General features: G+C 40.8%; 1 protein-coding gene across 1 annotated transcript; it reads left to right on the top strand.

Annotated features, from left to right (window-relative positions):
• Positions 1 to 1,238: 1,238 nt before the first annotated feature.
• On the top strand, positions 1,239 to 23,943 carry LOC308368904 (WD repeat-containing protein 76-like; the record flags this gene model as incomplete). The annotated part of the gene is made up of 23 exons (XM_080843200.1): positions 1,239 to 1,372; positions 1,753 to 1,784; positions 1,873 to 1,978; positions 2,303 to 2,373; positions 2,913 to 3,017; positions 3,326 to 3,412; positions 3,533 to 3,588; positions 4,000 to 4,081; positions 4,279 to 4,347; positions 14,493 to 14,642; positions 14,771 to 14,833; positions 14,966 to 15,046; positions 16,384 to 16,436; positions 18,430 to 18,538; positions 18,864 to 18,962; positions 19,131 to 19,171; positions 19,281 to 19,434; positions 19,785 to 19,943; positions 21,463 to 21,578; positions 21,708 to 21,806; positions 22,681 to 22,833; positions 23,084 to 23,137; positions 23,691 to 23,943. The coding sequence occupies exons 1-23, from the start codon at positions 1,294 to 1,296 to the stop codon at positions 23,941 to 23,943; spliced, it is 2,271 nt and encodes a 756-aa protein (XP_080699326.1). The 5' UTR covers positions 1,239 to 1,293.
• Between the last annotated feature and the right edge of the window lie 361 nt (positions 23,944 to 24,304).

Genomic DNA, 24,304 nt, shown 5'->3' with positions numbered 1-24,304 from the left:
TGTTACTGCTACTGTTTAAGCACTTTATTTGTTGCACTTATTGGTTTGATGGAACGTGTGGTTGGAGGCTTTGAATAATGAAACATATTTCTCCTTAACTCATCTTGTGTAATTTTTTGCTGAACATAAATCATTAAGTGCTCTTAAGAATACAATTATTAACAATCTGGCTTAGGTTTCAATTACAAATTAGTTGAATACCATTTTAATCTAAATGTCAATCAACCTACCTTGCTCAAATCTTAAACACAGGTCTGTTAATTAGGCTATTGTGGTATCAAGACAGTCATTGAGGCACAACAATAGTTTTCTGGTTGATTGTTCATTGTTCAGCTCAAGGCCTATGTGTCAAGTCTTGATCAGATGAACATAAATCAGAAATAAGTTCAGGTATTGCACATCTTTGGCATACCACCCAAAAATCCATTTACTTAAACCAACATTTCCTGGGGGTGGACCTTCAGCCATGTATTTGCTTTATAGAATATAACCAATGTTGTTCATCTCCAGTAGGCTAGGCCGCCCCTATCAACGAGTTTGGGCCCCACAAACTGACAGAAATGAAAAGGCTGAAAGCATAACAGGTGTAACGGATCCCCGTATGAAGTGGCATGAAACTTACTGCTGGTGAAATTACTCCTTTATTTTGTGCTTTTGCGTAAAAAAGTACATTCAATAAACTGGTAAACGATCACCACCGTAAGAGCTTTAGCCTCATACGGATCCATTACACTTTTCAAATGAATGCAAGTGCGTTCGTCCATAACTTAATCCGTAGCCGTACTGACAAGTTCATATTCACACATTGACATATAAACACATTTGCGATATCAAAATAAAAGTCCTGTGTATCTATAGGAAAGAAGGTGGCATAAGGCCTCTTTAAATTCTTCAAACTATGCATTATCATCTACGCACACATCAAAAACCAGACAACAAGGCAAATACAAAGCAGGCAATCAACCCAAAACAATAATCCTTCCATGAGGTTATTTACAACAGGTTTGTCAATGTCACAATGCATGCTGGTAGATGCATTTGAAGGACAATTTGGAACATTTGCAACAGTTTTGACTTATGCGATTGACCATATCACCTTAACACATCACACCAACAATCCTCTATGTTCCCATGTTTACGTCGCATCCCATTGGTTCACGCACTATGGTAAATCTCGGCGATAGGTTGCCTACTCATTCTGGAGTTTGGTAACAATCACTCGTTACGAAATGTAACCGGAGAATTCCAAGTCTGATTTAATAACTAAACAAACACCTGGGTGAGTGCGGAAGAATGGAGGGTCGAATTTTCACATTTATAATTTTTTCAAGTTTACACATAGCCCGTCTGAACCCTGTATTTTCACCCAAAGGTAAGCAATATGGCAACTCTTGACCGCGATTATTTAGTTTGAAGCTCAATTTGTCCGCATGGTCTATTGCGTTTTAATTGCGCCTTTCCCCATATGCAAACATACTATTTGTAAACTTTTGGGGGGGGGGGTTTACGCAAATAAACTGTTTTGGCAGCTAGCTGCTGGTTATGAAACAGGTAGCAAAGCCTGTGCAATTCGTGGCAACGAGTGACGTTTTCTTGGCCATTTAAGCTTTGTAGCCTTTCAAAGTGTTCAACCTCGGCGTAGCGGTATGAAAACTGACAAAAGTTAGGATAGGTAATAGGATAGATTTGGATTGGTAGGCGACTTACTAAACACGAGTAACTTTTTTTGAAGTCTGCCTTTCTACCTTTCAGATGAGTTTCATTTTAAAACGTGGATGACCGAGGTAAGAGCCCTTTGTCATTGAAGACAGACAAGACAGTGGTTATTTTTGTCGACTGAATTGATTTCAGCTATGTTTTTTTTTTTTTTAGAATGGGAAGACTTATGAACTACGTGAATACTACCACCGACTGAACATCTTCACCCAAAACAGCAGGAGGATCTTGGAACACAATGCAGACAGACACTCATTCACTAGTATGACTATATACGTTTGGTCCTTGATAAGGCCTGTCATAAGCACTGCATAACTCTGCTATTAATACACTTGGGATGGGTTACTTAGAGACACAAAACGTCTTTTGTAAACAATTGTAATATTTTTTAACCTTTGTCATATAAATGTTTGTAAGATGGAAGTTGAATTATGCAAGGTTGTAGGGTGGTGTTTAATATTGATCAAAACTGACATTGTTTTTTCTCTCTCTATCTCTCTCACTCTGTGTGTATGTGTGCTTGTCTGTGTGTGTGTGTGTGTGTGTGTGTGTGTGTGTGTGTGTTGCGTCTGCTGCATTTGCACAGTGGGGCTGAATCAGTTCTCAGACTTGACTTTTGCTGAGTTCAAAAAGGCATTCCTTCTTCATGAACCTCAGGTGTGTATTCCCCCTTCAAGTTGTACACAGATGTATTTAACAGAGGAATACCATAAAGATATGAGTGTATTCATTCTCACCTGTGGTTACTTTTGGCTGAGGTATTTGTAATATCATATACAGTTTGCCTATATTGCTGTAAGGTATTTGCTGTTATGTACTGTCTGCACTATAAATGGCCATGTTAAAAGGCATATACTTATTTATGATAAAGAAAATGGTTTATTAGCACCTAGGATGCGTGTCCCTGTTGTGTGGATGTGTTGTTGGAGTTATGTTTCTCTGGATCGTTCAACTTTAGCCCAAGATTTCAGATTTACCAGACATGTAGGACAGAATAGCCTGTTCCACCAGCTTCACTGCATACATGCCTTTTGAAGTTTAAGGGCAGTGGCTTATCCATGTCTCTGAGTGGCTTGTCTTTCCTATATTGACTGCTGTGTGAGCTGCAGCCTAGGTAATTGGGATCCTCCCCTGGTTTACCCCTGCTGTGTGTCTCTGCACCTCCCCTGGTTTACCCCTGCCTTGTGTCTCCTCAGAACTGCTCAGCCACCACAGGCAGCCGCCGTCGCCAGGCAGGGCCCTACCCAGACTTTGTGGACTGGAGGGCCAGAGGAAATTATGTGACCCCTGTGAAATCCCAGGTGTGTGATGGCACTGTGAAGCATAGAAAACCCACAGACACAGTACTACAGACACATATACCCAGGAGATGGTGTAAGATGCAATAGTGTGTGTGTGTGTGTGTGTGTGTGTGTGTGTGTGTGTGTGTGTGTGTGTGTGTGTGTGTGTGTGTGTGTGTGTGTGTGTGTGTGTGTGTGTGTGTGTGTGTGTGGCTGGGGTGATCTTGTGGGGACATGATACATTTACTAGAAGTATGAATGTGTATATATGTAGGGTAGTGTTGTGTATAACACTGTGTTAAGAGTGTGTGTGTGTCCAACACATACAGGGTCACTGTGGGAGCTGTTGGACCTTCTCCACCACTGGCTGCCTAGAGTCAGTCACAGCCATTGCCACGGGGAAACTCTTGGAGCTGGTAAAGCATACACAGACTCACATCCATACATTCACATATACAATTAACACATAGGCAAGTTGACATACATACTGTATGTTTGCATTTACATATGTTTGTGTCGAATGGTTTGTTGTGCAGTCAGAACAGCAGCTGATAGATTGTGCCCAGGACTTCAACAATCATGGCTGCTTTGGGTAGGCATCTCCTCCTCAACCAGAGTGTTCAGTGCTAGCAAGTTCACACTTCTTGATTTAAGTGTTTACATACTTAACACATACGGAAAAGAAGTGAGCATGGGCATGTATGACACAATCCAGGGTGTTGGGTAGCTCTCTACAGTGAACTTCATAGTCTAAACTCCTCAGACCAAAGATAGAAGCCACATAATTAGCTTCCATTGGTAGTGCTCTCAGTTAACACGTCAGAGGCTGCAAGTTCCACTCCACTGATGCAATGACACAACACAAGTTATACACACTCAAAGTTTTGCATGCTCATATAGTGTGTGTACAAGTGCTGCAGGAGGGGCATGTTGTGTGTATGTGTGGACCTCATGTTCATGTTGATCTGCTGTGTGTGAAGTACAAATGTAATTTCTCTTGCAGAGGACTACCCAGCCAGGCCTTTGAGTATATCAAATACAGGGGTGGCCTCATGACAGAAAACGGATACCCATACAAAGGACACGTGAGTTTGCCTGTTGGTCATGGCAATTATTCATGATGTAGAAGAAAATTATTTCTTTATTTGTTTTATGTTGTGACTTTTTAGCCCAAAGCAAGAGGTGAAAAGCCTACAAGCTAATACTGTCTTTTCTCCTCCCTTCCCCTCTTCTCTTCTCTTCTCTTCTGTTATCTTTGTGGCTCTATTTCTTTCATTTGAAGGATGGCACCTGTAAGTTCCAGCCAGGACTGGCTGCAGCATTTGTGAAGGATGTTGTCAACATAACCAGAGTAAGTGCATTCAAGGTCTCTGCTGCCCTCTCCTGGTGTAGAGTAAAAATGCACATCTTGTCAATAAACACAAGTCAAACTGCATAGAGTGGTGGGAATGTCAGTTTAAGACAATGAACATAGTACATAAATAGGTGAATGGCTTAAATTGGAATGTTGAATTAGCTTTGATACGTCACTGTATAGATGTATTCATTGAACTTCAACTTTTTCAATTGCTGGTATGCTTGTACACATCACAGCATGGCAAAACTCCACAACCGCACACACACACACACATACATGCAAGCAGACGCACACATACACACATCATAGGATGTCAGATTTGGAATTATTTTGACCCACTATATATATATATGGGTATATTTATGTGTTTGTTTGTTTGTTTATGTTCATGTTTGAGTAGTATGATGAAATGGGAATGTTAGATGCTGTGGCCAGGCTGAATCCAGTGAGCTTGGCCTATGAAGTGACAGCTGATTTTGTGCACTATAAAGACGGCATATACAGCAGGTGTGAGCCACAAACCCCAAACAGACTGTTCCTTTCTCTCTCTGTCTCTCTTTCTGTCACACAGACACGCACACACAAAGAACATTCCCATCCTCAAGTTTGTTTTATGTTATTGCTGACTCTAACATTTCTAATATCATGAGTTTAAAAACCACTGTAGGTGGGTAATATGTGGGGTTCTGGTTCTCCATCACACAGCACCAAGTGTAAGAACACCACAGAGACGGTGAACCACGCGGTGCTCGCTGTGGGCTACGGGGAGCAGAACGGAACGCTGTACTGGATCGTCAAGAACTCCTGGGGAACTTCCTGGGGTAAAGATGGGTAAGGATCACTTGTGCTTTGTCATCACTAATCATTGTAATAAAGACCCAACTTCACCTCTTATATTACATAAGAAGTATAATTAATGTACCCAAATGTCTGTGTGCCTTAGGCTGGATTACAGAACTCCATTTTGCTTTTAGTAAAAAAAAAATTTGCTCTGATCCACTTGAATTTGTTCTGTAATAATACAAATATTTATATTCCATTTGGCTAGTAATAATTTTACATAATGATTAATCATTTCTGGAGAATTAGCACTTAATGCATAAGCTTTCTTATCTTCAAGCCGATATAATTATGTTTTCAAAAAAGGTGAGAAAGTCACGGCTGTCAATGTTTGTCATATTAGGTGATATTGATTAGGGGATATTGATGAGGTGATATTGAGAAGTCAATTGAGTACTTGTTTTACTGGATACACTCATCTTTGCATCTGTTAGCACTAGTGGTAATGCCTAAACTTACCCCAAAAGCACTTTTCAGGGAACCTGTTTACCACTCTCACACAGTCTAACTGTGCTTCTGTCTTCTGTCCTGGATGTTCATGTCACAGGTACTTCCTTATTGAGCGTGGGCGGAACATGTGTGGTCTTGCAGCCTGCTCCTCATACCCTCTGCCACTGGTGTGATGAGTCTTCTTTTCGTAATGAAGAGGATGTCCAGAACAGCACACACACGGGACTACAGCAGAGCAAAGGAGACTCACCAATACAAGCCTTCAGACACACTTTGCCCATCTTCCCATCTTCGAGGGAAGAATATAGTTATAATTGACACTTTGTGAATACTTTGTTTGGTCAAAGAGTTTTGCCTTAGTGTGTGTGTATGTGTGTGTGTGTGTGTGTGTGTGTGTGTGTGTGTGTGTGTGTGTGTGTGTGTGTGTGTGTGTGTGTGTGTGTGTGTGTGTGTGTGTGTGTGTGTGTGTGTGTGTGTGTGTGTGTGTGTGTGTGTGTGTGTGTTAGAATGTGAGGGTATGTATATATGTGTGAAAAGATGTGAGTGTGTGTTAGTATGTTTGAATATATATATGTGTGTGTAGCCAGTATAATTGAGTTTATTACACGGCTCTTCTTAATGCTGTAGAATGCTCCATTCACTTGAATGGGGCTTCCCAACGTTCTGCGGTCAACTATTTTCCGATAACTGACCGTTGCTATGGACTTAATGACCGCTGTCAAGGAAAGTGGCCTTTTTGCCTCTAATTCACGTCTTTCGTAGCACTCCGCAAGTAGTACGGTAACTTATCAATGGAGTTTCAGCGGACGGTTGAGCAGCTGTGTTCTAAAGAATGTTCAACTGTCTTTGAAGTTCAACGTCTTTGGCGAACTATTTCTCTCCTTTTAAACACTACGTATAGTAGGCTAACAAATGCATTGTAAAAAGACACACGGTGTTAAGTAATTTGTTTGTTTTAGTTGTAACCGTATAATAAGCGGGATAATGTATAGAACGCCGGTCATTGTCGGGAAAATAAGCCCCTTCAGGGTGAAGCAACACCCCTCCGCTTTCGCGTCGGGGTGCTGTTCGCCCTGTCGGGGCTTATTTTCCCGACAATGACCTGCGTTCTATACATTATCCCTTACATAATTGAGAAGCACCATAAAGGAATTTTAGCGGTACTCTTATATTCCCATATTACTCTCCATTTGGACTGACGGCATTCATTGGGAACATGGAATAAATAGTGGAATGCAGAATGACGGTATGTTTGTAGACCATTGAGATATCATGAAAACCCTGTCTTCCCTTACCATCTTTAGCACACCTATATCACCCTAACCCTATAGAACCAGATAAGTGTGCTGCTGCTAATAAAAGGCATTTCATCCCTGTGGGCTTAAAGAAGTTTGTTGAAGTTATTAAATGTAGATGAAGCTTTGAAAACAGTTTGTCAGTTAGAATTCAGTGAGTATTTACAGTACAAGGTTAATATGGGTGGACTCAGTGGACTGTAGTACCATGGGGAATATTGTGGTCTTGTGGTGAATGGTTGTCAACATGCCTCTAAAGCTCCACAAGTTTTTAATTTAATCATCAATTAAAACACCTCAGAGTAAACTAATAATACAATGAAAATAACATTGTTACAACCCTTTCTTGGAAAATCAAAGACCTAAAGAAAGGAAAGGAATTAAAACCAAGGCAGAAAACACAGATAAGAAAATCAGATCAGGCTGTGAAGAATAAACTTAGAACATGAAAGGAAACAAGATGCTCTAACATATTTGGGGCCTTAGCATTTATCAGCTATTCCACTGCAACATAATATGATTTCAATTAGGCAGACAAAGCCTTTCTTAACTCATCTTATCATTAAGCAATTATAACAATGATTTCAACACATCAACGGGATAAAATAAGATTGATGCGTATTTCATATTTTAAGCACTATCAAATGTACTTTTAATCAAATCCACAGATACATAAATTAGACCAAATTCTTCTTCAGAAGTTGCACTAATACATATGCCACATTTCACAGGTGTCATAAACGTATACCAATGCCATTAAAAGAGCAGCTAAGAGAAAAAGAAGTTTGTTCATCAAAACAACCAAACAATTGATAAAAAACGCCATGTTATTATGACCGCCGCGCGACATAAAGAGGGTGGGCCGCTTCAGTTTTCTGTGAATAAGAAAACCGAAAACCGTAGGGCCTGGGAGGACCACATTTTTTATGTATGTTGGTCTTAAGAGGCCACGTCAACCATTCCACTACCACTTATTTCATGTATAGCGCCACCTAGTTACAAATGAAAAAGCAAAAATGGAGTGTTGTAAAAAAATGTAATTGTAAGTTGACAAGGTCAGAACTGCACGAAATCGGAGGTGTGGGATCATTATGACACCTTCTGATTGCACGTTAAGTTTCGTGGAATTCCGTTCACGGGGGGGCATGCAATAAATTGATTTATATGGTTATACACCAACTGGCCTGTAGGTGGCGCGACACAGTTTTCTTCGAATATCCCGAGAACCGTAGGGCCTTGGAGGGCCAAATTGTTCTTGTATGTTTGTGTTAAGGGGCCATGTCAACCCATACCATAACCAGTCATTACATGTATAACGCCACCTAGTTAAAAATTAAAAAGCAAAAATGAGGTGTTTTAATCGCATGTATGTCAAAGTGCTCGAAAAATTACCAAATTTGACAGGGACATCAAGCCTGTAACCGTCCATCTTCGGTAGAGTTTTTGTCCATGAATGAAGCAAAATGGCTCTGTAGCGCCCCCTAGAACATTGCAAAAAACCCTGCGCATTGGGGTTATTTTGGCGTAGCTTGACGGAATTTGGTATACATCTTCATCATGCTTGGACACACCAAAAAGTCTCTTGACGCCATGGTGGCAGGTCCACAGGCAGTCGGCCATTTTGAGTAGAAGATGCGTTTTGACAGCGTTTGCTGACAAACAGTTTGTGCTGATCGAAATCCTCCGACAGATTTAATCGGAACGCCTTGAAATGTGGTCTGGTTACTCTTCAGCCATGGGCCACTAAAAGTTATAGAAGATTTTCTCATTAGTCTGAAGGTGTGGGCGTGGCAGACCCTCAAACTTTGCCAACTTGCCAGTGCTTGCCACAAAACACAAAGTCTCTTATAACTCTTGCGTACATTGTTTGAGAAAATATCTTAGGGTGGACGCTGGATCCGGCCCGAACGCGTATATATGCTTAACTGATATCACCTATAGCGCCACCTGTTGGTGGTTGGAATCTTCCCTTTGTTTCCACACCTCGCATGTGATTGAACTCCTCCTACAGATTTAATGCTAATGCCTTCAAATGTGGTCAGGTTACTCTTCAGCAATGGGGAATTAAAAGTTTGAAGGGTGTGGGTGTGGCAGACCCTCAAACTATGCACTCTTCACAACTCCAGTCACTTATAACTTATGCATATATATCGATATATCGAAAGTGCACGAAATTGAAAGTGGTGGATCATTATGAGACCCTCTGAATGCATGCCAAGTTTCGTGCAATTCCGTCCATGGGGGGCCATACAATATTTTTTTTTTTATGTGACTGTACACCAACTGGCCTGTAGGTGGCCTGACACAGTTTTCTTAGAATATCTCGAGAACTGTAGGGCTTAGGAGGGCCACATGTTTTTTGTATGTTTGTCTTAAGGGGCCATGTCAACCCATCCCATAACCACTCATTTTATGTATAGCGCCACCTAGTTAAAAATGAAAAAGCAAACATGAGGTGATGTAATTGCAGGTATCTCTGGCTGGCATGGTCAAAACTTCACCATATTGCATGGTCAAAACTGCAACAGATACACACACATACACAGTAGACATACAGTTAGGTCCAGGGTGCGATTTGTCCAAAAACCAGAGGGTGGGATGTTTTTTTTATCATGAAAAAAAACAAGCAATAGGCTACATAGGCCTAATTCTCTTCATATACATGCTTATGTCGATCATGATATGATAATCGCTGCTAGACGCTCAGTTCTTGTGCTCCCTCTCATTCACGTTGAAATACTGAAACCGAAATTGAAACTGAAACTCAACTGTTTTGGACAGGACTCGCTAATTCAGTGAACAAATATTTTCATATTCATTGTGCAGTAGCCTATACACGGAAATGAGCAAAGCCAGCGAATTCTGAGAATGCTGACAGTTCGGGTAAGGTGAACGTTAGTGCCAGCGATGTAAGCAAGTGTAAGAAAACGCTGTCACAACCTGTCTGTTTTTTGAGGGTTATCCCCCCCATGTATGAAATTCATCCAGCTGAGGTGGGGATGTAAAAACCAGAGGGGGGGTAAATCCCCCCCCATCCCCCCCGGCAAATCGCACCCTGGTTAGGTCCATAAATATTTGGACATTGACACAATTTTCATAATTGTGGCTCTGTACACCTAGTCTGGGAAGTCCCGCCCCACTTCTTCCGGCCAAATTGATTTTGCCTCTGCAGTGGGTCTGGCCAACTTCGGATAGCCGTTCATTTCAAGATTTCCAGAATCCTTGGAGCCAATCACAAACTGGCTTTTGGCTACCTGGCGCGCCATTGGCGGATTTAAACTTACCACGGCTACGTTACAAAATCTACTGCACGGAGAGTTTTTAAACATTGGACATGGTGGCCGCTGAAGCACCGCAAAACTTCGATAAGGCAAGTTTTCTTTGAAAACAGAACAGAAACTTGCCCTGGAACAATTCATACAGAAAAAATATGTGTTTGCTTTATTACCGATCGTTGTATCGTTGTATAGCATCGTTGGTCTGATTGGTTAAAGGCGTGTCCAATTACGTGAGTGAAGTGGATCGCTAATGAGTAGTTGGCCAGACTAACTGAGCAAATGGAATGCAGTGAAGGGGCAGGGAATTCCCAGACAACTGTACACCACCACAATGGATTTGAAATGAAACAATCAATATGTACTTTAGGTGCAGACTTTCAGCTTTAATTTGAGGGTATTTACATCCAAATCAGGTTAATGGTGTAGGAATTACAACACATTTTATATGAAGCCCCCTCTCATCGAGGGACCAAAAGTAATTGGACGATTCGATGCTCCACTATTCCATGGCCAGGTGTGTGTTATTCCCTCATTCTCCATTTACCGGGCTGTACAAGGAGCAGATAAAAGGTCTAGAGTTAATTTCAAGTGTGGTATTTGTGTTTGGAATCTGTTGCTGTCAACTCTCAATATGATGTCCAAAGCGCTGTCACTATCAGTGAAGCAGGTCATCACCAGGCTGAAAAATCGAAACAAACCCATCAGAGAGATAGCAAAAACATTATGTGGCCAAATCAACTGTTTTGTACATTCTTAATAAGAAAGTACACACTGGTGAGCTCAGCAACACCAAAAGGCCCGGAGGACCATGGAAAACAACTGTTGTGGATGACAGAAGAATTATTTCTCTGGTGAAGAAAAACCCCTTCACAACAGTTGGCCAAGTCAAGAACCCTCTCCAGGAGGTAGGCGTATCTGTGTCAAAGTCAACCATTAAGAGAGACTTCACCAGAGTAAATACAGAGGGTTCACCACAAGATGTAAACCATTGTTGAGCCTCAAAAACAGGAAGACCAGATTAGAGTTGGCCAAAAAACATCTAAAAGAGCCTGTACAGTTCTGGAACAACATCTTATGAACAGATGAGAGTGAGACAAAGATCAACTCGTACCATAATGATGGGAAGAGAAGAGTATGGAGAAGGGAAGGAACTGCTCATGATCCAAAGCATACCACATCAATAGTGAAGCATTGTGGAGGTAGTGTTATGGCGTTGGCATGTATGGCTGCCAATGGAACTGGTTCCCTTGTATTTATTGATGATGTGACTGCTGACAAAAGCAGCAGGATGAATTCTGAAGTGTTTGGGGGAATAGTATCTGCTCATATTCAGCCAAATGCTTCAGAACTCATTGGACGGTGCTTTACAATGCAGATGGACAATGACCTGATGCATACTGCGAAAGCAACCAAAGGAGTTTTTTTAAGGGAAATAAGTGGAATATTCTGCAATGGCCTACCTAGTCAATAACCTGACCTAAATCCAATTGAGCATGCATTTCACTTGCTGAAAACAATACGGAAGGTAAAATGCCCCAAGAACAAGCAAGAACTCAAGACAGTTGCAGTAGGCCTGGCAGAGCATCACCAGGGACGAAACCCAGCGTCTGGTGATGTCTATGGGTTCCAGACTTTAGGCTGTCACTGACTGCAAAGGATTTGCAACCAAGTATTAAAAAATGACAATTAGATTTATGATTATGTTAGTTTGTCCAATTCATTTGGGTCCCTTAAAAAGAGGGGGCTTCATATAAAACGTGTTGTAAATCCTACACAGTTCACCTGATTTGGATGTAAATACCCTCAAATTAAAGCTAAAAGTTTGCACTTAAAGCACATCTTGATTGTTTCATTTCAAATCCATTGTGGTGGTGTACAGAGCCAAAATCATACAAATTGTGTCAATGTCCAAATATTTATGGACCTAACTGTATGTGTTTGGGTCAATTCAACTTTTCTTAACAACTTTATGTGACCTGTTTTAACAAACTACATTGCAAAACAAAAATATACCAAAACAATCCACAAAAAAGTAGTACACAAAACATTACATAACCCAATCATCAAAATCTATCACAAATAATTCCTTTAATACATAAAATGAAACACAAACCAATGTACACACACAAAACACATAAAAACACACAAACACACTGACAACCATGACTCATTCTGTGCCAAAACCTACTGAACAGTTTGGCGGTCATATTTTGTAACGCTTTGCGTTACGTCTAGTTTTCTTTCTTTTTAGCTCTTGAAAAATGTACATCATGTCAGGAAGGCCACACCATTTCATTACAACACATAACATAGTCATCTACTTAATTTTGAAGGTTGTAGGCTTTTGATTAATACATCAGTTAGCAAACAAGACCAATTCTACATCTTTTCAATACCTCTTACCGAAAAACAAAAGACTGAAGACCGTTATCAGCACCATCATCTTTGGCACAGCGCAGATCACCATCTTGCCATCGAGGAGGCTCTTGCTAGTTCCGGGGTGGCTGTCCTTTTTTCGCCACAAGCCGTGCTGAGGCTGGGGTCTTTTCAGTTTTTGCCGGAAAAGACAGACAGTCATCAAGTGTTGTGAATTCATCATATTAAAACTGATATCAAATCAATTTTCCAAAGGCCACTGTTCAGCCTTAGCCTGAAGGAATTGACACACTGGTTAATGAATCCGACATACAGATCAAAGAAGGGCACATCACAGATAGAGGGTGTAAAACTTTGAAGATTTTTATTTGGGGACTTGTATAGTAATACAAATCTGCAGTTAAAGCAAACCACATAATGATCATTCTAAAAAGTGTTGTGGACTCCTTGAGATAACATTAATGAAGGTAATCGAGGAGGAACATTGAGGGGCTGTGCTGTCTCAACAATTGCACAAATGCCAAATGTGCACTGTGAGATTTACTGCAGTGTTTGTGTCTTCATCTCCACCGACAAACCTAAGACAGACATGCACACTCTTTGGAACTAGACTGTCTTAAGGTCAATGAACTGGCTTTGTTACACATATAGGGAAAATTCATTACACCAACGGTAGTTTTATTGCGGAGGGACAGCAAGTACTAATGGTTTAGCATAGGCTAAGTTGAATAGTAGGGCCCTGAGTGCTTATTAAAGTGCCTGAGAAGGTGTAATTGTTTTGGCGCTATATAAATAAAACTGAATTGAATTATGAAAATTGAAGAAGACATGGATGGAGTGAATTCCAAAGCTGCATGAGCAAAGTGACAGTAGCCTGTACCCTCCTAGAAAATGCAAGGCAGACATGGGAATGATTACGCAGGGAGATGGGAACTACTAAGACATGTCTCTGAGATAAGGGCTACCGATGACCCACAGGCTACCCTAAAGTTTCTGGCTACCTTAAGCTAACTGTTTCCAAATGATCTAAGAACAATATCAATATATTATTCATTAATATGATACAATCAATTGAATATAGCCTTATATATTACTTATATCCCATTGATTTTTTAATTATTTAATTTACACTGTTAACCACTAATTTCATGTCACTTGATTTCTTCAAGCACATTGTGTCTATGTATACCATATGAAATTAGCTATATAAATAAACTTCACTTGACTTGACTTGATTTAGTCATTGTATACTGTATGTGTTCAAAGATTTAAAAAATAAGGCAAATTAAGTTTGCTCTTCACATAGCCTACGTTTACAGACAAGTAACAACATTTTCAAGCGTATTTGTTAATGTATGGTTCCGGGCCGGCCCTGCCAGAAAGAAACTGTATGAAAAGTTTTGTCTGAAGTTTTCCCAGCTATGCTCTTTTCCATGGGTCTTCCGGGTCTCATTGGAGGGCATGAATCCGGTGGAAGCAGCATTCAATGTCCAATCAGCGGTCTCTTAATTGTTGCGCAACTCAGTGGGAGGAGCACGTTACCAAACAAGCTTCAAGGCGGCAAATGACATGCAACAGTTCAGTCTGAATGTTGTTGTATCTCGTCTACCGCAAACTGGAGAAAGGTTGACCACCCTTAACCCCTGGATAGCCTACTCAAAGATGAGCACCAACACTTCAACGCACTCTACAAAAGTCAAATTTGACTGTCTTGTCGAAATGCAGTTAACGCAAGTATGATAAGTTAGTTCTCGGGTTAAATCCATCAAAGAGTTTATACATGAAGTTACTTAGCTAGAAAGCAGACTGCTCATTTTCTTGACCATTTGTGTATGCATTCGAAACGTACTGATGATGTTTTAAAACTGCCTTAAAGAAACTGAAATTTCTTTCATTTTAGGAAGTGACACATCCTCAGGACCCCGACCTAACACAGTCTAATGGAACTTCCAAACCTGTACGGCAGTCAGCTCGAAACAGACTAACTCCAAAACGTCTGAGTAATGACGTCTGCACCAGTGTAAACCCAAAGCGTGGTACCAAAAGAACGGTAGGAAGGGTGTATGGGTAAAATAGTGGGACAGAATCGTAAACACAATTATAATTCACTGTGTTAACTATACTTCTTCTTTCACTTAACTGCTATCCGCAAACATAACACCACATTGTGTTTTACAGAAGGATATGCTTAAAAAGGTGGAGGATTCGATAAAACGTGATCCTAAAGAAAACGAACAAATCGTAAGTGGTGCAGTGTAATATTCAGTATGACAAATTGATTATCAAACACAGTTGTGCTATGCTAGTTATTTCTTGTGGTGTCTCTAGCTGAGTCGGGCTTAATTGACCATGTATTGATTGAATTCCTTCCAGGGTCTATCTGAGTATGAGTTAGAACGGCTTGAGAACATACGACACAACCAGGCCTTCCTTTCATCCCTGAATTTACCCCAGGTACAACTTTATCATTTTGCACTCCCTCTAGTTACTATTGCACTTTTTAAGTGTAATGCTCTAGTCTTAGATACATATTTGCCTTTCATAACTCTTACACTGTCAAATGTCAAATTGGCTAAATTACCTCATTGGAACATAAGTGGCAGCAATATGTTCATAAACATTTCCTTCATGTGAACAGGAGCAGGGATTGATATTCATGAAAAACTGCACCACCATTACAATTTCAGGGGGAATGCATGTATGGCTGTGTTGTGAACGAAAACAGTAACATTGCAGGGAAGAACGTAAATCACTCTGCTGGTCTGTCCCTAAACCTGTCTATTCTGGCATGTCATGTGTGAAAAGGCTCAAGGGGGAAATGTTCCTGAATGTAGCTGCTTGTCTGAATAGTGAATAATCACTAGCGTTGCCTAAAAGGTTATTCCAGTTATTTACCAGGAACTATGTGTGATAGAGGCCAGGAGGACATTAGCAAACTAGAAAATGCATTTCCTGAAGGAAATACCAGTGCATGAAATGCAAAAGTTAAGAAAGGAAGAAGAAAAGAAAGAAGAGTGAAAGAAGGAAAGAAGAAAGGAAAGAAGAGTGGAAGAAGGAAAGAAGAAAGGAAAGAAGAGTGAAGAAAGGAGAGAAGAGAGGAAGAAAGAAAGAAGAGTGAAAGAAGGAAAGAAGAAAAGAAAGAAGAGTGAAGAAAGGAAAGAAGAGTGAAAGAAGAAAAGAAAGAAGAAAGGAAAGAAGAGTGAAAGAAGGAAAGAAGAAAGGAGAGTGAAGAAAGGAAAGAAACGTGAAAGAAGGAAAGAAGAAAGGAAAGAAGAGTGGAAGAAGGAAAGAAGAGTGAACAAGAGTGGCTCTGGATAAAGAGAAAAAGAGAGTGAAAATATTGAAAAAAGGAGATAAAAATGGAGTGAAGAAGAGAGATTGAGTGTGAGAGGGATAGAGAGAAAGATGGAGAGAGAAAAAAGTAGAGAATGGAAGGTGTCTTAATGTTCCTAGTTACAGTTAAATTGAGAGGGACAGAGAAGAGGTTCCTTGGATTTGGCGCAGGTGTCAGTGAAGCACAGGTGCAAGCCAGTTTAAAGACCCTATTATGATTATATATTTAGATTCGTTTTTATTTAATATCTTAAAAAGTATAAAGTTTAGAAAAGTGAAAAATACATAGCATAAGTGTCCTTTACAAGACCTACGCGACAAAGTTTGAATGAAGTTTGTAAGTTAAGCGGTTCGAGCTGAATTAATCGCAGAAAAAGGTAAGAAGAATAAGAAGAAAATGCCTAGGAATAACAATACAGGGCATTTCATGCACTGTAATTAACTTCTCCCCTGTACAGGTAGCTGAGGAGCTGAGAACAAAGAAGAAGCCACATCAGTTAGGCCTTAAGAGGTAGGCTTCTCCCATATCTCCTTGAAATGAGTCAGGTGTCAGGTGTGTATGTGACCAGTTATTCAGTCCAGTCAGTGCTGAGCAGTTTAGACACGTGCTGAAGTCTGCCAATGCTCAGGGTTTTGTGGCTCTAAGGTAAACTGTATGTTCAAATTCAGGGCATAAAATGAGCTATGTAATGTTCATTCTTGTTGTCGTGTAGTATTACTTTGACAGAAGTTGCTACTGAAAACAGGGTACCCGTGAGGTTTTAATAACTTGAAAAAGTCTAAAATTTAGTATTCATTATTTAAGGCCTTGAAAAGGTATTACAATGTGTCAACAGGTCTTAAATTCCGTTCATCAAGTCTTAATTTTTACCCTTCTTCCTTATTTGATATGGCACCACAACATTTGTTTATTGTTCGTTGTTACAACGAATCTTAGTACACCCAAACGTCGCATCCATAATGGTCTGTGTATTTTGTAGGTCTTAACTGAAGCTCTCTCTCTCGTTATTGTTAGGTTGCTGCTAACACTTAGACCGAAAATTCATTGGAACACATAGTAGCTAGCTAACCTCGCTGCTAATAAAACGGATTATTGTAATCCTGCCTTCCTTGGTTACTGTTGCTATGTCACATAAACTATCGGTTTGGCAGGCGACAACCCATTGAAATGCATTTGAACGCGATTGATGTTATTATGCTAATAAAATTCATATTCTGAGCTAATTAATCGTGTAAACCAACCAAGTCTCAGTCTCACGGACATGGAGCGACTACTGCTATTGCTAATATTTAGTCTCCGCTGTTGGTCAAAAGCCAAATCTATTTTTCAGGTTCCAAAAATGTTAAAAACAATGTGAGTTATCTTCTGTCCAATCGTTTGAAGCAAACTGTTTAGCTCTGGCATTGGTCTCCGAATATTAATCACTTCACTTTTTAATTGAAAGTCCTGTTTCCATGCTCTCACACGCCCCCCTCATTGAGGCAGAGGTACTGTTTGCCTCCTCTCTGGGCTTTTTCACTGCTGATATGTAAGGTCAGACATTCAAAATAGGTTCTACACATATGTGAAATACATTCCCTTTTCAATGGATAGAGACATTGCCTCCCAGCAAAGAAGTCCATGACAAGGCACCTGCTCAGCACACCACCTCTGCACATTTCTCTCAGAAAAACCCTGTGTCGTTCCAAAGTGGGTATCATGCACATCATCACTCCTGAGCACTTGATTGGATGGCCTGAGACTCATAAGCCATACTACATACAATATCTTCACACAAAAATCTATGCAAAATTGAGAAAGAAGATTTCAATACAGTATTTTAATTCCCGGTTTGTTGTTGTGTTTTAGCACATCACATGTTTTAGCACGTTTTTTCGTTTTCTATTATCAAAACAAAAAACGGAAAATGGGTCGTCTTCCGTTTTTTTGATAAAATGATAATCGAGAAACAACACACACACACACACACACACATCCGTCAGTTATTGTTTTAAATGGTTCTGTCTTCTGGTGGTTGGTTCTGAGATAAGATATTAAAATGCTGAATACCTCAGAGCATATTGTTCATTAAAGTTATTAGATTGATTGAGTGACTATTTTTTTTTCCATTCATACGCATATCAGGAAAGGTGCGATGTTGGTCTTAAATTTCAAGTGGTCTTGAAAAGGTCTTAACATGTCTTAAATTTGAGATGAAAAATCCTGGGGGTACCCTGAAAAGTGGATGTGAAAATATTACATAATTGTAAACCCTACCCTAATTGCCATGATCATTTAGATTTTCTAGGTGAAACATGTGACTTCAGAGCATGAAATCTGTATGTTGGTCATGACAAGACAAGACTGTAAATCTCAGCGCTAGATTGAGAAGCCAACTAGATTTAGTACTAGAGCATACCATAAAAACTTTTTGTTATGGAGTGGAAGACATAGCTTAGCTATTATGGAGTTAGCACTGAAAATTCTAGAATATCATCATGATCATTCTGTCCACCTGTTGTAGGGAGAAGGTTGTGAAAGAGGTCCTTCCTGCAAGGAAGTCACTACGTCTACAGAACAAAGATGCAGAACCCACGGACATGCCGAACCTCCCAGCTGTGCTTAAGCAGGAGGTGAGTGACTGATTGACAACTGACTGTTACTAGGCATTCATTTTATAAACATATCGAGAGGAGATATTTGGCACCATGTTGAAGCATCAGGTATCATGGCCGGAGAAGTTTTGGGGCTGTTCTTTTCCTTCTGATGTACCTCTGTGTGAAAGTGATAATACTAACACAGCAGTGCATATGCACAAATCTCTCTCTATATATACATTCAAACATATAAATCTACATGGACACACACAGACGCACTAATGCGTATTATAAACCCATGTAAATGAACACATACATGTAGGTATGTTCATGTGTTTTTGTGTTGCTATGGTAACTATAGGTAAAGATGCAAAGTCTGGAGGGGCCGGTCCCCATGAGCCCACTGAACATGGAGGAGGATGGCCGACTCCCTGAGAGTCTGATCCATCTGTGGACTGAGGTGTGTTATGATCTGCATTACAGTGGCAGTTAACCGTTGTTTAGTCGTATATATGGTGTTTATTTTATGCTTTCTGTTCAAATATGTCTGTTTATTATTGTTTCATCACGAAATGTACGTTATTGCTTTAGTGTAGATTTCATTCCTTATTCAATCCTGTTTTCCTAGCAACCTGTGAAGTACAACGGGGAGAAAGTGGACCTAAAGATGTAGGTGGACAAACATTTACATAGCCGTGGTGTTAAAATTAAATTACAGTGCTGCATCATTGCATGGTATCAGGCAGTCATTTCATGTGTTTGTGTTTGTGTGTGTCAGGTACAAGGAGGGCCTGCAGAAGATGCGCGTAAATGAGGAGCGAGTGGTGAAGGTGGTTAAGGAGCGGATCTTCTCAGCAGCCTTCCACCCCTGTGCCAGCAGTCTACTCATGGCTGCCGGAGACAAGTGGGGCCAAGTTGGCCTCTGCAACCTGGTTAGGGCCACTACACACGTGCAACATGCCCAACATTTACAGGCTACCCTCAGATACGCACACAAACACACACACAGACACACACACACACACGTTAGGTCATAGCTCATCTTCAAACACTCAAATGAGCCTCAGACTCAGCATACCTTAGCACCTAAATTGCATTTGGTACCTCATACACACACACACACACACACACACACACACACACACAAACACAAACAGACAGACATGCCTCTGTATATACCTGATTTAACACACACAATGAACAAACCTCACATACTTCCCTGGTGATACCAATTATGACTTATTAACAGGAGTTGTGTTTGTTTTTTCTGTCTGTGTTAAAGGAGGCTAACTGGGGCGACGATGGAGTCCTGGTTTTCAAACCTCACACTAGGCCAGTCACCTACATGGCCTTCTCCAGGTCACGACCTTCGACCCTGATCACCACCAGTTACGATGGCACAGCGCGAGCAGGAGACATAGAACGAGCCGTGTTTGAAGAGGTTTGAGCTGCTTCAATAGTTTAAAATGAATCATTGAATCAGGATGTATTTATGGTATGATGAAAATGAAACTACTGTGAAAGGGTAATAGAATGACATTATTGTTTAGACCAGGGGTTTAAACTGGTTTTGTCCCAGGGACCACCATTCTAACTAGAAAGTAATCCGCGGCCCACTGATATGCTTGCACGTGCGTGCGTGGGTGGGTGGAGAGAGGAGAGACGTGTCAGTGTGAAATCTGGGCATGGTCTATTCGTGGTGAAATGGTAGACAGCGACAGTCTAATATCATTATCTGATTCAAGCCTCGCCCTGTACTTATTCTTCAAGTACACTAGTATAGAAAAAACGCTCTCACCCAGGTATATAGTTGGAAAGGGCAAAATACACCTAATTGCTTTTGCAGCAAGCTCTGGTAATTCTGTCTGGCAACTTTTTAAAGAACTTAAGACATATGAAAATCACATTTCTGTTGCATGTACTCAATAGGCTTGGCATTCAAGAAAATGTGATGCGTCTCCATATGCCGCAATAGGACTGAAACACACCAAACGCGTTTCTAAAAACGTGACGGTAGCAAAACCATTGTTTCCTATGATGCAGCACGCCTTTCGTGCATTTTAAGGTGCGCTTAAAAGTTGAAATATTCTCAACTTTTCAGCGCACCGCTTATCAATGGCACACTCGGCCAGGCAGGTTGCCTGCAGCTGTTTTCCCCTTCGCACTTTGCCAAGATGTTTTTGAAGTGTTTGAAGCGTTTTGTGTGTTTCAGCCCATAGTTTCGACGGCTTCATGGCTTCATTTGACAGTTATGTTGAACACACAAAACACAGTGGTACCTCCTCTCCTGCTCTGTCTGTCGTCACTGTAAATTGGTATTTGATGTATTCCTCATTGTATTTTCTTTTTCTTTACGACTTTGTTTCCCTGTATCCTGGGACGGTAAAGCTTTGTTGGAAGCCTGTCCTTGTCTCTTTACCGTGGCAGTCTGTCCCTCTGTCACTCTCCTCACTAAAAACCAATCCATTGGTGCTTCTGACCAGCTAACTCAAAGTTAGAACGAAATTTTTGCTAAGGACAGTAGATAACTTCAGTCGTTCACCAAATGTATTACTTTTTCGACTCAACTTCAAAAGTACATGTAGGCTATGCTTTACTGCAGATGCGTTTCAACTTTGCGCGCCAGACTTTACGTTACGAATAAAATGCGTACGGCGTGACGTTACGGACAAATGCATTAAGATTTGCAATGCACAGACTACCATAGACTAGATAGGTGCAGTGTACCTACATTCTGTCAGCGTGAATCTCCTTAGACACATTTTTCTTATTTAAGATATTTTTCACGATATTCAAGAGTCATCTGGAAATGTGGTGAAATATCAAAGCGAATTTATAAAAAATAAAAAAATAAATGGTGAACTGATCAACATAGGCTCATGCCGAGGACCCCCGGTTCAAAACCCCTGGTTTAGACGACAAAACATAATCATGATCACTGATTTCCTCTTTGCTTTTAGGTATACCGCTCCGATAAGGGTCTGAAAGGCTTTGACTTCCTGTCACATGACTGCACCACTCTGCTCATAGGAGACGCAAAGGGAGATGTTGCCATTGTTGACACACGGACTCCAAGGTACGTTGCTTCGGAATGTACTCCTCAAATGTGTTGCCTAACCCTCATCAGCAAATTAAGACAAATTGTGTGTGTGTGTGTGTGTGTGTGTGTGTGTGTGTGTGTGTGTTTGTACATGTGTTTTCACAGGACATCACACAAATCTCTCCATACGCTGGACCCAAAGACCTTGCGCTGTGTCCATGTCCACCCTGTGCAGAAGCAGTATTTTGTGGTAGCTTTGAACAGGTGTGAATAACTGAATGTATAACTGTGGTTATTATTTCTGTGTTTGTTTTACTTAAACCCTTTCTCTGTTAAGGAGGCCTTTAAGGCCTTTTGGATGACCATGACAAAACATTCAGTCATATATGCACAAAACCTGTTCATATTCTGCAGTGGCTCAGTCTGCGTTCATTCTGTAATTAGGGCCCAGAAGAGCTTTTAGCTCTTAGCATTCTGAATGACCAATGTTTTTTGCTTGAAGTGTAGTCTACTACAGTGGAGTTTACATCTATGACGTGTGGAGCCTGAAGTAGTAATGGTTAATGGTAATCTAAAGAAAGGGAGCTGGATATAAGTACATTTATTAGACAAACAACAACAACAATTGCAATCGGGCTCCCCTCCCAGCACAAGGCTGAAAGTGAAGCAATGATAAACCCATCGCACAAGGTTTATATAGTCAGAAGTTTAGCTTTCAGCAGGGATAACCACGTGGTGGATTTCTCACGTCCGAGGCTCCCTGTCTTGCAAGGATGGCAGTTTTGCACAAGGTTGGAAGAAGTACAGTTCGACCCTCCTTATTGCCTTTGGTCTAAACATGCTCTTGTCCGTATGCAGACTTAGTAGCAGCTAATAATCTTAGTTACACACACACACACACACACACACAGAAAAGCCTTTCATAAGCACATGATTCATAGAACGTCATTAATAATACAAGGCACTTGATTATTATATTCTTAAGTCATTAACAGTGTTTGGAAATAATCTCCATCAAGGCATGTGTGTCACTTGGGTGATGTCAGTGCCTTGCTCTACCAGTTGAGCGACTAGAACGTGTGTTGGTCAGTGTGCTCTTGGACTGGTTGGGTTCTAGTTTACTGCTGTGTGTTTACAGTGGAGTTCACATCTATGACGTGCGGAGCCTGAAGAAGCAGTCCACCAAGCCCGTGTCAGAGCTGAATGGTCACACGCGCAGCGTGTCCTACGCCTTTTTCTCTCCTGACACAGGAAACAGAGTACTCACCACCTGCTATGACGACAGACTGAGGTGTGTGTGTTTATAAGCCTCTTATCACATGAAGCAACAACTTCAGGTGATGTGTGTGTGTGTGTGTGTGTGTTTCTCTCCTTCACCATTTTCATGGACAACAACCTTAGGCTGTAGTGAGACATGTGATGGCTGCTATTTACTGTATATATATTATTATTTGTTATTATTTTTGGCATTACATTATTTCCAGCCCTCAGAGAGTCTCTTGTTGGTTGTACCTTACTGATTTCCTCCTGTTGTCTCCCAGGGTGTTTGACACGTCACAGATGGTCTCCTCTGCTCCGCTGATGACCTCCATTAAGTGAGTGCTTTTGCAGGCAGACACACTCAGCAGGCAGTCTCTACTAAGCCTATAGACAAGTCCCTCCAGGATTCAGCGATCGTGCATTTTCACAAATTCACGTTTATTTTGAGGAATGGACTTGTCTTGTTTTAGTATTTCAGGTTTAGAATGGAGAATAATTAATGTAAGAAGCTGGAAAAAGTAGGATGAAGGAATGCATGACTATCAAATATATTTTATTTCATTCATTCATGGTCCTTTTTGAGGCCAGTGTCTCCGAAAATGTCAAACAACAAGACAAAGGAATAGCAACCAGTCAAGAGGGGAAAAACAAAGCTGATTTTATGTGCAATTGTGTCTTTTTAGTTTTTGAAAACTGTCATTTTTATTTCACTTAAAGAAATGTTTTCACTGTTAGTTTTAGTCTTAGTTTTAACCATAATACCATGGTGTATATGTGAGCAAGCAAAATGTCTGGGCAACAAATGTTCTTGCATGTGTCTGTCTTCACATACATGTTACATACATACATAACATACTGTTATGTACCACCCGTTTGTGTTGGTGACAGCCACAACATGCAGACGGGCCGCTGGCTGTCCAAGCTGCAGGCTGTGTGGGACCCCAGGCAGGAGGACTGCTTCGTGGTGGGCAGCATGGAGCAGCCGCGCAGGATAAAGGTGTTCCACGAGAGCGGCCAGCTGGTCCACGCGTTCGACAGTCAAGATCACATGACCACGGTGTGCTCCATCACAGCCTTTCACCCCAGCAGGGCGGCGCTACTTGGGGGGAATAGCAGTGGCAGGCTTCATGTCTTCACCTAGGGATTCCCCCCACCGACACCACCCCTTGCTCTCTGTTGTTCTTTGGTTCGTTGGTGTTGTTTGATTTCAGGCCATTTGCATCATGGTTAGTTTCATAAAATAAGTTGTTCTACACATCAAATACTTGTTCATATTTTCATATGTTTTATTGCTCTGTTATTGCTGAAATTAAATAAACTATTAAGTTAAAGCTTTGTGGATTTAATGGATAAAGATTTAACAATTTAAGTGACGGCTGATTTTGTGCACTATAAAGACGGCATATACAGCAGGTGTGAGCCACAAACCACACAGACTGTTCCTTTCTCTCTCTGGCTCTCTTTCTGAAACCCACAGACGCACACAAACACAAAGAACATCC

The sequence above is a fragment of the Sprattus sprattus genome (genome assembly GCF_963457725.1).
Source record: "Sprattus sprattus genome assembly, chromosome: 8".
Taxonomy (NCBI): Eukaryota; Metazoa; Chordata; class Actinopteri; order Clupeiformes; family Clupeidae; genus Sprattus; species Sprattus sprattus.
Note: the sequence above shows the minus strand (reverse complement) of the source record. Positions and strands in the feature narration are given on the sequence as shown.